The 16143-nt window shown below is 38.9% G+C and overlaps 1 protein-coding gene across 1 annotated transcript in view; it reads right to left on the bottom strand.

The window, feature by feature from the left end:
• Positions 1-13014, bottom strand: part of LOC132404310 (neuroepithelial cell-transforming gene 1 protein-like) — an 84692-nt gene extending 71678 nt beyond the window's left edge. The window contains exon 1 of the mRNA XM_059988483.1: positions 11874-13014. Within this exon, the coding sequence (XP_059844466.1) occupies positions 11874-11980 (107 nt within the window). The 5' untranslated portion in view covers positions 11981-13014. The remainder of the gene's footprint in view (positions 1-11873) is intronic.
• Between the last annotated feature and the right edge of the window lie 3129 nt (positions 13015-16143).

The raw sequence follows: 16143 nt of genomic DNA, 5'->3' as shown, positions 1-16143 counted from the left end.
TGGTTGATTCGGGAATTACTGAAATATGGCGGTTTTTGAACCCTAAAGATAAAGAATTTTCATTTTTTTCTCATGTATATCACAGTTATTCTAGAATTGATTATTTCCTTATTGATCATTGTTTATTAACGTATGTTACTGATTGTAAATATGATTCTATTACTATTTCGGATCATGCACCTTTGAAGTTATCTATCAAGATTTCGGACTTTTCCAATAATACTACTTAACGCTACTTTGCTTCAAGACCCAGAATTTATCACCTACATAAAACAGCAAATTGACTTGTTTTTCTCAACAAACTATACTGAAGAGATTGACAGAGGAATACTTTGGGACTCTTTTAAGGCTTTTATCCGTGGACAAATTATCTCATATTCCGTTGGTAAAAGAAAACAAAGATATTTAGATATTGCTTTATTAGTGGATAAAATTAAAGAAATTGATAGGATTTATTCCGTGACTCCTACCAAAGAACTTTATAAGAAGAGAGTTGAGCTTCAAATGGAGCATAGCTTATTATCTTCTTCAATTGAGAATCAATTAATTAGGACCAGGGCTCAATTTTATATCCATAGTGATCGAACTGGTAAACTGTTAGCTAATCAATTAAAAGCTATTTCGACTAAGCGACAAATTATTAAAATTCGTAAACAAGACGGTAATCTAACTACTGATCATAAAGAAATCAATAACACTTTTCAAGATTTTTATAAATCATTATATCAATCAGAATTTGATGGCGATCTGTCCATGATGGATAATTTTTTTAACAATTTGAATATTCCCAAACTGACAGATGAAGATCGTAGCTTGTTCGATGCTCCTATCTCTATGGCCGAAATAGGAGAGGCTATCTCATCAATGAATTCAGGGAAAGCTCCTGATCCTGATGGTTATATTATAGGATTTTTAAAAACTTTTTCTTCTTTGCTTTCCCCTTAGTTATGTGAAATCTTTAATGATGCATTTGCTAAGAAGAGATTACCTCAATCTTTTTATGAAGCTACTATCTCTCTAATTCTTAAAAAAGATAAGGATCCTACTTTATGTGCATCTTATTGCCCTATATCACTATTAAATGTAGACTCTAAGATTCTTACAAAAATTTTAGCCATTAGGTTAGAAAAGGTACCATCACAGATTATTTCAGAAGACCAAACTGGTTTTATTAGGAATCGGTATTCCTTTTTTAATGTTAGAAAATTGATTAATATAATTTATATTTCATCACCCATAATCCCAGAATGTGTTATTTCATTAGATGCTGAAAAAGCTTTTGATAGAGTTGAATGGACATACTTATTTAACGCTTTGAGATATTTTAATTTTAGTCCTAATTTTATATCATGGATCAAACTAATATATTATAAACCTGTTGCTTATGTTCTTACAAATAATTACAGATCCTCTTTTTTTCAATTATCTCGTGGTATGAGACAAGGATGTCCCTTAAGTCCTTTATTATTTAATATCGCATTAGAACCTTTAGCCATTGCTATTCGTGAATCTCCTAATATTTTTGGTATTACCCGTAATGAGAAGTTATACAAGTTATCATTTTATGCTGATGACTTGTTGTTATATATTTCTGATCCTGACAGGTCTATTCCCGCTATTTTATCCTTGTTGGCTCAATTTGGTAGTTTTTCTGATTATAAACTAAATTTGGATAAGAGTGATTTATTCCCTTTAAACGCTCAAACTTTATTGAATGATAGGATACCATTTAAAGTTGTTACTGATAATTTTATCTATTTAGGTATAAAAATTACCAAGAAATATAAAGATTTATTTAGACTGAATTTTTTACCTATGCTCCATCAAATTCAACAACTTGCTACAAGATGGTCTCCCCTATCCTTATCATTAGTTGGTCGGATTAATGCTATTAAAATGATGATCTTATCGAAATTTTTATATTTATTTCAAGCTTTACCAATTTTTATTCCTAAATCTTTTTTTGATAACATTGATTCAAAAATTTCCTCATTTGTGTGGCAAAATAAAAACCCCAGGTTAAGTAAAAGGCAATTACAAAAATCTAAAAAAGATGGTGGTTTAGCTTTACCTAACTTTAGATTTGGATTCACCATTGTGCCCACAGTGGGTAAATTTAGAATGCAATGAGGCACAGGAATATTCCCTATTCTCCGTTCTTGGTTCTTCTCTTCCTGCTGATTTAGTTAAATTTAATAAACATATCTAATCCTGTTGTCAAACATACATTACGAATTTGGTTTCAATTTCGTAAGTTTTTTACTCTGAAAAACTTTGTTCTTGATAGCCCTATTTTACTTAATTTTTTTTTCAAACCTTCTTTGACAGATCAAGCTTTTAGCATATGGAAAAGGAAAGGTATAAAACGTTTTTGTGATTTTTTTTTGAAGGTAGTTTGATGCCTTTCGACCAACTTTCCAACAATTTTAAGTTACCTAAATCTAATTTTTTTAGATATTTACAAATCAGAAATTTTTTACATAAAGTTCTACCATCTTTCCCCAATTCAACTTCAATGGATTTCTCAGATTTGATTTTTACCTTAAATCCTTGTCAGAAGGGATTAGTGGCTTTTATTTATAATATGATTATGAAGATACAACCAGAAATATCAGGTAGAATTAAACAAGAATGGGAAAAAGAACTTCAATATAATATATCAACAGAAAAATGGGAAAAAATTTTACAAATGGTTAATTCTTCTTCTATATGTGCTAAACATGCTTTAATACAATTTAAAATTGTACATAGAGCTCATATGTCTAAAGATAAGCTTGCTCGATTCTATTCTCATATTAACCCTCAATGTGACAGATGTCATTCAGATGTGGCTTCATTGACCCACATGTTTTGGTCATGTCCCACTTTACATAACTATTGGAAGGACATATTTGCTACCATTTCCTCAATTTGGAATATCAATTTACAACCTCATTTTATTACTGCAATTTTTGGTATACCAAATGAGGATGGTAATCAGTTTTCCCCTTCAATTAGATGAATGATTGCTTTTGTAACATTAATGGCCAGAAGGTCTATATTACAAAATTGGAAAGAAGTAAATCCTCCTACCACGTTTCAGTAGTTCTCTCAAACTATTTCTTATCTGAGCTTGGAAAAAATCAGAAGCACTATTTTTGACTCATCAATTAAATTTGAAGAAACTTGGGGACCGTTCATTCGACATTTTCATATGAATTAATTTGGCCTCTTCCAGACCTTCTCTCTGCTTATTCTTGTTCAGGTATGGAGTTCCGGAGTTTTTGACACTATCATATACATATAAACTGTTATTATTGCCCATGTTAGTTTAGTTTAGTGTTTTTTTTTCTCTCAATATATATTTTTTCTTGTATTTTTAATTTTTTTTTCTTTTGATGATTATTTTTATTTTTTCATATATAATTATTATAGGCTTGATTGATTAATGTACTATTTTTTTGTTGATATTTAATAGGATATTGTTATCTTATTATTAATGCAATTTCAAGTCTATTGCACTTATAACCTATTCATTATTATGTTATGTTTTTTTAATATATGAAACTCAATAAAAAGATTGAAAAAGAAAGAGAATGCAGAGACTTGGACAGGTTGGGTGAGTGGGCAAATGTATGGCAGATGCAGTTTAATGTGGATAAATGTGAGGTTATCCACTTTGATGGCAAGAACAGGAAGGCAGATTACTATCTAAATGGAGTCAAGTTAGGAAAAGGGGAAGTACAACGAGATCTAGGTGTTCTTGTACATCAGTCAATGAAAGCAAGCATGCAGTGAAGAAAGCTAATGGCATGCTGGCCTTAATAACAAGAGGAATTGAGTATAGGAGTAAAGAGTTCCTTCTGCAGCTGTACAGGGCCCTGGTGAGACCCCACCTGGAGTACTGTGTGCAGTTTTGGTCTCCAAATTTGAGGAAGGACATTCTTGCTATTGGGGGAGTGCAGCCTAGGTTCACAAGGTTAATTCCCGGAATGGTGGGACTGTCATATGTTGAAAGATTGGAGCGACTGGGCTTGTATACACTGGAATTTAGAAGGATGACAGGGGATCTGATTGAAACATATAAGATTATTAAGGGATTGGACATGCTGGAGGCAGGAAGCATGTTCCCGCTGATGGGTGAGTCCAGAACTAGAGGCCACAGTTTAAGAATAAGGGGTAGGCCATTTAGAACAGAGATGCGGAAAAACTTTTTCACCCAGAGAGTGGTGGATATGCGGAATGCTCTGCCCCAGAAGGCAGTGGAGGCCAAGTCTCTGGATGCATTCAAGAGAGAGTTAGATGGAGCTCTTATAGATAGCGGGATCAAGGGATATGGGGAGAGGGTAGGAACGGGGTACTGATTGTGTATGATCAGCCATGATCACAGTGAATGGCGATGCTGGCTAGAAGGGCTGAATGGCTTACTCCTGCACCTACTTTCTATTGAGATAATGCTGCTGTGCAACTGAATAATGATATGGCAAGGACCATTTTAACAGAATTCATGGATCTTTGCGCTTGTGATCCATTTGCAAGAACCCTGTACTATGCGGATATTCCCAGATTCTACACTTGGGCCAATAAGAGATGGGAAGAAGGAGAATGGGGAAAAAGAGTGGAGGAGTACCGTACTCAAGGATTTTTGAAGCAAATGTTCTGGGTCGAGTGTATACTGTTTCTCCATGAAGTAGTGACCTCTACTATTTGAGACTTCTTCATCACATAAAGGGACCAGTATCTTTCGCATCATTGAAAACACATGATGGAAATATCTTTGCATTATTCAAAGACGTCTGCAGAGAGAGAGGATTGTTGCAAGCTGACGATTATTGGCAGCAAACTATGGAAAAGCAGAGAGAACAAGAATGCCCAGAGCAATGAGAGATTTGTTTGTCATCTTGCTAACAAACACAGAAATCAACAATCCACAGCAATTATGGAACCAGTTCAAGAATGCAATGTCTGAAGATTTCTTACAAGTGGAGAGAACTATCAATGATCCTAATATCATGATCGATAAGAGGCATTATGGACAAGCTCTTCCGTATTTCCAAAAAAAAACTTGAGAACTTGGGCAAAACACTTTAAGAATATAACTTGCTAACACCAAAAAATGGTACAATTACTCAAAGTGCTGGCAATCTGGAATTATTGTGTGAACTGCAATACAACAGAGACAAACAGTAGGAATTTGTTTCACAGAAGGAGCCCCTATTGAATAATGAGCAAAGAGAAGTATATGAATATGTGTGCTTCTGCTTGGAAAGGAATCTCTCTTCAATGATTTTCATTGATGCACCAGGAGGAACGGGCAAGACATTCATCAACTTGATCCTCACTAAAGTTAGGGGAGTTGGAGGTGTTGCTATTGCTGCAGTATCATCAGGTATTACGGCAACATTGATGCCTGGTGGTAGGGCAGCACATTCAAGATTCAAAATACCCCTCAAAGTCAATGAAGATGCCCTTTGTAACATCAATAAAAACACCAATACTGCAAATTTACTCCAAAATGCGAGGCTTATTGTCTGGGATGAGTGCCCCATGATTAGGAGGGAGAGCTTTGAAGCTGTGGACAGGACTCTTCGTGATGTATGCGGCAAGAATGAGGCCTTCGAGGTATTTTAACCATTTGCTGTGGTGACTTCTGTCAGCTTCTAGCAGATGTGAAATGCGGAAATCATGCATAAAAAAATCCCACTTGAGGAGAAGCTTCATCAAATTTCAATTGAAGAGAAACATGATTGAGTGAGGGAGAAGCATGATATTCTGAGTTCTTATTGAATGTTGGAGAAGACAAGATTGAGAAAATGAAAACGATGAAATCGAATTATCTGAAGATATAATTCCGCCAGCAAAAACTATGGAAGAATGCATTGATTTCATCTACCCGACATTCAACAATCCTGCAGAACTGTTCTTAAGGAACTCTATCTTGGTTCCTCTCAATGAAATGATGCGAAAAATAAACTTTGCATGCATTTGGAATCATGAAAGAATACTGTTCCTACAATGCTGTAAGTGAAGGAGCTAACACCACTCATTTTCCAACAGAATTCCTTGATTCGGTCGAACTCTCTGGATTGCCACCACAAAAACTGAAATTGAAGAGGGGATCTCCATTAATTTCAATGTGGAATTTGGATCCACCAAGGCTTTGCAATGGAAAGCGAATGATGGTGGAAGAACTGCAGGACAATCTCATCGTAGCAAAGATAAACATTGGTGCGTTCAAAAATGACATTGTCATGATACCAAGAATTACTCTCAATTTATTAGAAGGGGAAGATGTCCCTCTTCAGTGGAGCCAGTTCCCGATACAGTCATGCTTTGCTATGACTATACAGAAGGTGCAAGGCCAAACCATGGAGAATGTGTTGATTTAGCTGGAGAAACCGGTATTCCAGCATGGTCAGCTGTGTGCGGCTTTAAGCCGGGGAAAAAGAAATGAAAATGTTAAGAGTATTCCTGAAATGTGGTAGATCAAACAGAAATGTCATCAAAAGTGCCCTTTGTTAAACGAGGAGGAGCTATATTTGTCTTGCTATGTGCCTTTCTTCTTTCATAAACTGAGTTTTTCTTCTTTAATTTCTAAAGCACATCACATCAGACTGCACTACCCTTCTCTCAAAGGGTGTCCCAACGGGTCACCCGGTTGTCTAGTGGATGCTACTAGGCAGGAACTTAGGAGTGTGAATTGGAAACAGATGTACTCTGGGAAATGCACAACAGAAATGTGGAGGTTGCTTAGGGAGTACTTGCATGAACTTTTAAATAGGTTAGTTCCATTGAAGCAGGAAAAGGACTGAGGTTGAAGGAACCATGGTCAACAACAGATGTGTAACATCTACTCAAAGGAAGAAAAGCACACTTAAGGTTTAGGGAGCAAGGATCAGACAGGGCTGTGAAGAGTTATAAGGTGGCCATGAAGAAACTTAAGACTAATGAGAGCAAGCAGAAGACACAAGGTGGCCTTGGCAAGTAGGATTAAGGAAAACCTCAAAGCATTCTACATGTACATGAAGAACACGAGGATGATGAGAATGAGGGAAGGACCAATCAGGGATAAAAGAGGAAACATGTACAGTACCTGGAGATGGAGGAGATAGGCAAGGGCCTTAATGAATGTTTTGTTTCACCAGTGAGAGGGACCATAAAGGATGTGGGAAGAGCCTAGAACAGTCTATTATGCTGGAACATGTCAATGTGTAGAAAGATGATGTACTGATGGAAAATTCTTATTTAGTTCAACTGCCATCTCCTTCTCTGTTATTATTTCTCTGGACTCATTTTCCAGTTTGTTTTTGAAATACATCAATCCTGTAACTTCCTCATTTTCCCCAGAAACTCACAACATTGCTGCTCTGCCATCATCTCTGAGAAATTATACAGTATACAGAACTAAAAGGGCTAAAATCTAACTGAATTATTGGCAGCATGACAAGTCATGCTGTGAGAATAACGTATGAACAAAGAAGAGTTTGCTGCATGAGAAAGCTGCTCTGTGTATCCTTATCAGAGTACGTATGTGATAACGAATGTTCAGTAGCAGCCCCAGACAGTACTCTGTGCTCACCTGATTTGCAGAGTTTCCCAAGCTCTGTGAGCGGGGCTCCATAGTTCAACTGAGCTATGCAAGCTGGCTAATAAACAATATGTACTTTTAAGTAAACTGTTTGAAAATCATTTCCTGGGTCTGAACCCAAGGTCCTCTGGTAGAGAGTCAAATCAACATTTACTTTGGCCAACTTCTCCACCATACCACTGTAATTTCCTTTACTCCAGTGAAACACTATGACATCAGACCTACTTTTTTCCAAATGAATTTCAAGTTGAACATAATCACATTGTGATCACTGCCCCCAATGATTCTTTTACCTTAAGCTCCCTAATTGCCTCTAGTTCATTACATAACACCCAATCCAGTGCAGTTGAACCCCTAGCAGGCTCAATGACAAACTGCTCTAAAAAGACATCTTGTAGACATTCAACAAACTCAGTCTCTTGAAAACCATTACCAACCTGATTTTCCCAATCGACCTGCGTGTTAAAATCTCCCTTGACTATCATAACATTGCCCTTTTGACGTTTCTTTTCTATTTCCCATTGTAATCTGTGGTCCACTTCCCAGCTACTGTTGGGAGGCCTGCATATAACTGTTGTCAGGGTCCTTTTACCCTTGTAGTTCGGGGCTTAACATCCAAGGATACACATTACATCAAAAGGACAGGCAGGTAGGCAGAGGGGATAGGGTGACTCTGTTCGTAAAAAATGAAATCAAATCCTTTTATAGAGGTGATATCGATGTCACTCTACACCTTGTGCGTAAAGAAATTGCAAGCATAAAATGACCTTGGGAGTTATATCCTTCTGAATAGTAGCCAGGATGTAGGCTACAAATTACAATGGGAGATAGAAAAGGCACACAGGAAGGACAATGTTGTAATAATCATGGGAGATTTCATGAGTAGAATGGGAAAATCAGGTTGGTGCTGGATCCCAAGAGAGGGACTTTGTAGAATGTCAACAACATGGCCTTCTAGAGCAGCTTATGATTGAGCCCACTGGGGGATGGCAATTCTGGATTGGTTGTTACGTAATGACCCAGATTTGTTTAGGGAGCTAAAGGTAAAGGAACCCTGCTGTGGTAGTGATCAGAATAAGATAGAATTCACTCTGCAGTTTGAAAAGAGACTAAAATTGGATGTATTAGTATCACAGTGAAATTAGAGAAGGCACTAGCAGGGATGACAGAAGAACAGCAATGGCCAATGTTTCTGGGGGAAATTTGAAAGGCACAGGAAAGATGCATCCCAAAGATGAACAATCATTCTAAAGGGAGGATGAGGCAACTGTGGCAGACAAGGGAAGTCAAGGACAGCATAAAAGCAAAAGGGAGAACATATAATAGAGCAAATATTAGTGGGAAGTTAGAGGGTCTTTTAGTGGGAAGCTTTTAAAAACCAATAGAAGGCAAATAAAAAAAGCCATGAAGAGAGAAAAGATGAACTATGAAGGTAAGTTAGTCAATAATACAAGAGGTTGTTTTTTCAGCTATATAAAATGTAAAAGAGAGGAAAATAACACTGGAGAGATTGTAATGGGGGCAAAGAAATGTTGAACGAATTTAAGTATTTTGAGTCAGTCTTTACTGAGGAAGGCACTAGCTGTATGGCAGAAATGTGAGTGTATCAGAGGCAGAAGTGAGCGTTGTTGTTATTAACGAGGAGAAGGTGCTTGGGAAGCTGAAAAGTCTGAAGGTAGATAAGTCACCTGGACCAGGTGGATTACACCCCAGGCTTCTGAAAGAGGTAGCTGAAGAGATTGTGGAGGTAATAGTAATGATCTTCTAAGAATCATTATATTCTGGCATAGTTCTGGAGGACTGAGAAAAAGCAAACATCACTTCACTCTTCAAGAAAGGAGGAAAATTATAGGCTAGTTCACCTGACTTCAGTGATTGGAAAGATGTACGAGTTGATTGTTAAGGATGAGGTTTCAAGGTACTTGGAAGCACATGATAAAATAAGCCACCTTCAGCAAGGTTTTCTCAAAGGGAAATCTTGCCTGACAAATCCGTTGAAATTCTTTGAGGAAATAAACAGACAAGATAGACAAAGACGAGTCAGTGGATTTTTTTTTGGATTGTCAGAAGGCCGTTGACAAGGCACTACATGAGGCTGCTTAACAAAATAATGTCCAAAGTATTACAGGAAAGGTACTAACATGGAAAGAAGATCGGTTGACTGGCAGGAGGCAAAGAGTGTGAATAAAGGGGGCCTTTTTCAGTTGTCTGCCGGTGACTGATGGTGTGCCACAGGAGTTAGTGTTGGGACCGCTTCTTTTAATGTTATATGTCAATACTTTAGATGAAAGAATTGATGATTTTGTGGGCAGGTTTGCAGACAATACAAAGATCGGTGGAGGGGTAGGCGGTGTTGAGGAAGTAGGGTGTCTGCAGAAGGACAAATAGATTGAGGGAATGGTCAAAGTGGCAGATGGAATATAAATTAGGGAAGTGCACGATCAAGCACTTTGGTATGAGGATAAAGACAGACTATTTTCCAAGTGGGTAGGGAGTTCGAAAATCAGAGGTGCAAAGGGACTTGGGAGTCCTCATGCAGGATTCCCTGAAGGTTAACTTGTAGGTTGAGTCAGTGGCAGGAAAGGCAAATGCAATGTTATCATTCACTTTGAGAGGACTAGAATACAAAAGCAAGGATGTAATGCTGAGGCTTTATAAGGCATTGATTACACCATACTTGGGAGTATTGTGAGCCGTTTTGGTCCCCTTTTCTAAGAAACAATGTGCCGGCACTGGAGACAGTACAGAGGAAGTTCATGAGAAGATTCCTAGGAATGAAAGGGTTAATGAGGAGCATCTGATGGCTCAGGACCTGTACTCGCTGGAGTTTAGAAGAATGAGAGGATTGAGAAGGATACTAAGTCAACCATGATGGAATGGCAGAATAGACTTGATGGGCTGAATGGCTTGATTCTGCTCCCATGTCTTTTTGGTCTATTTGGTCAGGGAATTGAGATCAAGAGCTGTGAGGTAATGTTGGAGATCTATAATACTCCAGAGGGGATATAATTTCAAGGTGATTGAAGGAAATACTGGGGTGGGGGGGAGAAGAGTGGGATCACATCGGAGACGAATACAATAGAGAAATTTAAGAGACTCACGAGCCTCTTAATAAATTGACAAAAGAAAAATTGAGCTCTGTGGGAGGGAAGGGTTAGTTTGACCTTGGAGTAGGTTAGCAGGTTAGTAAGTTTGGCACAGCATTATTGGCAGAAGGGCTTGCACTGTACTGTACAAGTTCCAGTTTGATGAGTATGGGGGATTATTGAGGAGCTAGTTCACTGCAAATGCAATGCAGTGTAACAAATACGTGAAAGGACCTCCAAATATTCTCAGCAGGATGAAGATAGCTTTAGTGTCATCCTCTGACAGAGGGGTTCAGCAGGAAATGGAGGACCCAAATACGATGGCAATTGGGGAGAGGACAACAGGGTAAGCAATTCACCGACAACCACAACTTGAATGAGTTTTTCAGTGTTGTAGAAACCATCTGTCACCCAATACCACACAGCTGAAAGCATTCCAATGAAATCGGCTCATGGCAAGACCCTGGTAAATTCGGATCATTTCCAACATTTGGGAACCAGCTTTTATGGTGGCAGACATCAACATGCCAGCACTTCCTTTGGTCTCCGGCCCACAATTACTCTAAGTGGAGAAGCATTCAGGATGGGATGGAGTCCCTGGAAACACGCGAGGCCTCGAATAGACAGAGGAAATGAATGCATCACTTCACAAACTACACAGCAGTTCCCATCTGATATCTTCTGCCTGTGGTCCCAAAGAATCCACCTTAGGACCCACAAAACCAGAATAAAGCTACTTAATCCTCAATCCTGACTAAATGGCAAAGATAAACCGCACAAAGTTATCATTTCTGGCGCTTATGTACAAGTGAAATTCCGACCAAAGTAACAACACGTTTGATTTTAGATTTTGACTTTCAAACGCTGACAATTTCAAATAACTAAGCAAACAATCTGCTGGAGGAACTCAGCGGGTCGCGCAGAATCTACGGCGGGGAAAGGAATTAGCGATGTTGTTTCATTAGGGGTTTAAATGGGCAACACTTCGCCAAGAGGTGATGTTATTGGTGGAGTGAAGGAGGGTCAGGCGAAGGGGAGATGAACACAGCGGGGAGGAAGAGGGCAAACAAGAAAAGCAGTGGGGGGATCCATAGTGGTAGGTGGGATGGAGGAAGGGGGAGAGTGAGGCGCTGTCGGGGGAGGGGGAATGCGGATTAGGGGCGGAGTACGATGCAGCCACCCGCCCAGCCCTTCTTAAAGTTTCCGCTCCCGCGACTCACCGGCGGAGGCTGTCGTCTGCCGTCTCCGGCGTGCTGGAGGGAGCCGAGGAGTTCCTCTTCAGCTGCGACCTCCTGTTCTCCCGTGCCGCCAAATCGGCCTGGCTCATCGCTGCGGAGAAATGGTGCGGGCCGGCGGCGGCGGCGACGACGATCCCCTGGACCGGAAGGTCGGGCTGCGCCTTCCAACCGCCCCTCCGTTTGAAACTGGCGCCGGCCAGACGCACCAATCAACGCGCGGCCGGTTGCTAGGAGACGCTCGCCTGCTCCTCCACCGAAATGAACCGAAAGTAAGCGCCTGAGACGTTCCGCAAAGTAAACAGTTTTCATTGCATTATCGGGGCTCGTTTATAAGCGTGCGGCGGAAATGAACAGTTTTGCTGCAATACAGACTTTATGCTCTGTGTTTTCCTCTCATAATCCTAAAGATTTGCTGCTTGTTCATTCGACCACTTCACCGTCCTCCGTGACAAAAAGCATCACGATAGAATTGACGGACATGTGTGAGAAAGAATACGCTTGTGGTTAAGTTTGTTCCGTTGGAGCCAGCGTGGATTTAAGTTTGCTGAAATTGGAGAAGATTCAAAGGCGCTTCACGAAAATGATTCCAGGATTGAAAGGCTAGTCTTATGAAGAGCGTTTGATGGCTCTGGGTCTGTATTCACTGGAATTCAGAAGAATGAGGGGTGACTTCGTTGCAACCTATCAATGCCTTGATCGAGTGGATATGGAGAGGATGTTTCCTTTGATAGGAGAGTCTAAGATTGGAGGACACAGTCTCAGAATAGAGGGGTGTCCTTTTAAAACGGAGATTAGGAGGAATTCTTTTAGCCAGAGTAATGAATCTGTGGAATTGTTTGCAGCTGTGGAGGCCAAGTCTGTATGTATATTTATGGCAGAAGTTGATAAATTCTTGATTGGTCAGAACATGAAGGGATACGGGGAGAAGGCAGCAGATTGGAGCTAAGAGGTAAAATGGATCGGCCGCGGTGAAATGATGGAGCAGACTTGATAGGCCAAGTGGCCAAATTCTCCTTCTATGTCTTATTATTATACTGTTAACAAGCGTGTCAATAATTACACTTTTTAAAATGAAACATTTAGCGTATTGTTTGTTGCTCCAGATTTCAGCATCTAGTCTCACGTGTCTCCACTTTTTAGAGAGATTTGGGCCAATTGCGGCTCGCTTGGATAGACATTTTGCTTGGCATTGATGAATTGGGCTGAAGAGTCTGTTTCCTTGTTGTATAACTCTCTGGCTCTAGTTGCAGGGGTACAGGGAAATAAGGGGACTAATGGGATTTGTTTGCTTGGAGCCAGCAAGGATTTGAAGGCTGGATGACCTCTTGTAAGATAGCAGGAATGAAGCTCTGCACTGTTGGTGGTAATGTCTTTCAGATGACTACATATCTCAGGCCTCTTTAAAATAAAAAATACAAGAGATTGTGCAGATACCAGAAAACTTGAGCAACACATACAAAATGTTAGTCTTGGCCCAAAAAGCTGACTATTTATTCATTTCTATAGATGCTGCCTGACCTGCTGAATTCTTCCAGCATTTCGTGTGTGTTACTTAAGAGATTCTGCAAATGATGGAAATCTTATTGTTAACAATGATCAGGATTATTTTTCATTTCATGTTTCAGCATTGTAACAACCATTCTAATATAGTACTGCACTAATTTTACAATATCACTTATGGTCTGAAATCTATGCTTTAATCAGCCATTTTTCAGCTATACAGACAGGCCTCCAAATGTCATTGCAATTTTGTTTTGTGTCTTTTGATTGATCTAAAATCTATATTTTTCATTATCAATTCTCTGATCCTATCCACATCAATACACAGGTGGTCTGTGGTATAGGGTCGGAGTGAGGGGTGGGATTTGTGACCCCTAGAGAATGAGCCATGTTGTGTTTTTCCATGACATGGGAAGCTGTATTATCTACACTGTCATAAGAAATCTCACCTGGTACCTCAACACCACCTCTTTTGTCAAGAAAGCGCAGCAAAGTCTCCATTTCCTGAGGACACTTCGTGAGGCCAGTGTACCCCTTCACCCACCCTTCCCCCCCCCCCCCCATTCTAACCAATTTTTACAGGAGCACCATGGAAAGCATCCTGACCAGCTGCTCACCCGCATCACTGTCTGCTGATATTTCATCTGCAAGTTGGGAAATATATAAAAAATTGCCACACCATCGCAGTGTTGTAGCAATTGGTACCAGATGCACATAAAACTGACAAGAAAGAACTGTTAGTAAAAGTGAAGAAAAAACACAAAGCATCAAACAGTACTGCACAGTTAGGGCTCTTTAGCCCATGATGTTGTGCTGACCTATATGAACCTTCTCTGTGATCAATCTAAATTCTCTCTGCTGCATAGCTTTCCATTTTTTCTACAACTGTGTGCCTATCCAAGGGTCTCTTAAATGTCACTAGTGTATCAACCTCAACCACCATCGCCAGCAGCAACCCACCACTCTGTTTAAAAAAAAATAAAACTTCCATTTGACATCTCCCTAAACTTTCCTTCTCTTGGCTTAAAATGACGTATTAGCCATTTCTGTCCTGGGTAAAAGGCACTGGCTGAACACTCTTTCTGTCTCTTATTATACCTCTGTCAAGTCACTTCTCATCCTCCGCTCCAAAGAAAAATGCCGCAGCTCACTCAACCTATTCTCCTAAGGCATGGTCTTTAATCCAGGCAGCATCTTGGTAAATCTTTTCTGCATCCTCTGTTAAGTTTCCACATCCTTCGATAATGAGGCAACCAGAATTCAATACAATACTCCAAAATGTTGTCAAACGAGTTTTATAGAGCTGCAATGTTATCTCGTAACTCTTGAACTCAATCTCTGACTAATGGAAGCCAACATACCATTTGCCTTCTTAACTAACTGCCTATCAATTTGAATGGCAACTAAGGAAACTATGAACTTGGACCACTAGATCCCTCTGTTTCTGCACACTGCTAAGAATTCTGCTATTAACAATCTTCAAGTTCGACCTTCTAAAGTATAACTTTACTCTTCTTTGAATTGAACTTTTATCTGCCACATTTAGCCCAGGTCTGCATGCTGACTATGTCCCATGCTGACTTTATCCTGCAACAAATTTCTACACTATCCACAACACCAGTACCCTTCGTGTCATCCCAATCTCTTCATCCAAGCCATTTTTCTTTTCTTTTTCAATATTTTTATCAATTACTTGCATAGACAAACACAAAATACATTATGATATTATGGAAACAGAAACAAGGTTGCAATACCCCATATCTATGTATAGTAAGTTGACCATAATATTGAAAAGGTATGTTTTATTCTAATCTAAAGCAAAATCAAAACTCCATAACAAAAAAAAAAGAAAAAGAGAAAGAAAAACAGCTGTTTGTTTAAAAGAAAAGAAACAAAAATCTTGGACATATAGTCGTAAATTCAAACATATAGTAGCTATCATCATTGCTGAACAAGTCTTTATTGTCACCAAACAATTAATACTAGAGTGTGCAATCATCACAGCCTTATTTGATTCTGCGCTAAGATTGTGAAAGTAGTTCCTAAAAGGTCCTTATAATGTGAAAAAATCTTGTCTAGGTAAAGAAACAGAACACCTAATCTTCTCTAGATTTAAACATGATATGACATAACATCAATCAACCAATGGGCATGAGTAGGCAGAATGGCATCTTTCCATTTAAACAAGAAAACTCTTTTGGCTAAAAGAGAAATAAAAGCCAAAATATGCAAATCATTCAGCTTAAGAGTAAAATAATTTCTTCCAACAATGCCAAACAAGGCAGTCAGAGGGTTGGGTTTAAAGCTCCGAGAATGATTGAAATACTTCTTTCCAAAATGTATCAAGCTGAGGGCAGGATCAAAACATATGAATTAGAGAGGCCTCTTTCACATTACACCTATTACAGTATGGAGAAAAATCTGAGTAAAAATGAGAGAACTTATCTTTGGTCATATAGGCTCTATGAACCACTTTAAATTGTAAAAGAGAGTTGACGCATACATAATAAAGAGGTGTGAACAAGTTTAAAAGTTTAATTCCAAGTATCTTCATCAATTGAAATCTGTAGTTCTTGTTCCCAGAGATTTTTAATTTTGTCTAACTGAATGTTTCACATTGCCAACAATATAATATAATAATTAGAAATAGATCCATTATGAAAAGGTTTCAGAGTAAAAATTGTATCAATTAAATTCTTATCTGGACACTTAGGAAATGTATGAAATTGAGAATGCAAAAAGTCTCTAATTT

This window comes from Hypanus sabinus, chromosome 13, assembly GCF_030144855.1.
Source record: "Hypanus sabinus isolate sHypSab1 chromosome 13, sHypSab1.hap1, whole genome shotgun sequence".
NCBI lineage: Eukaryota > Metazoa > Chordata > Chondrichthyes > Myliobatiformes > Dasyatidae > Hypanus > Hypanus sabinus.
The sequence above is the reverse complement of the archived record's forward strand: the minus strand, read 5'-3'. Positions and strand labels throughout refer to the sequence as shown.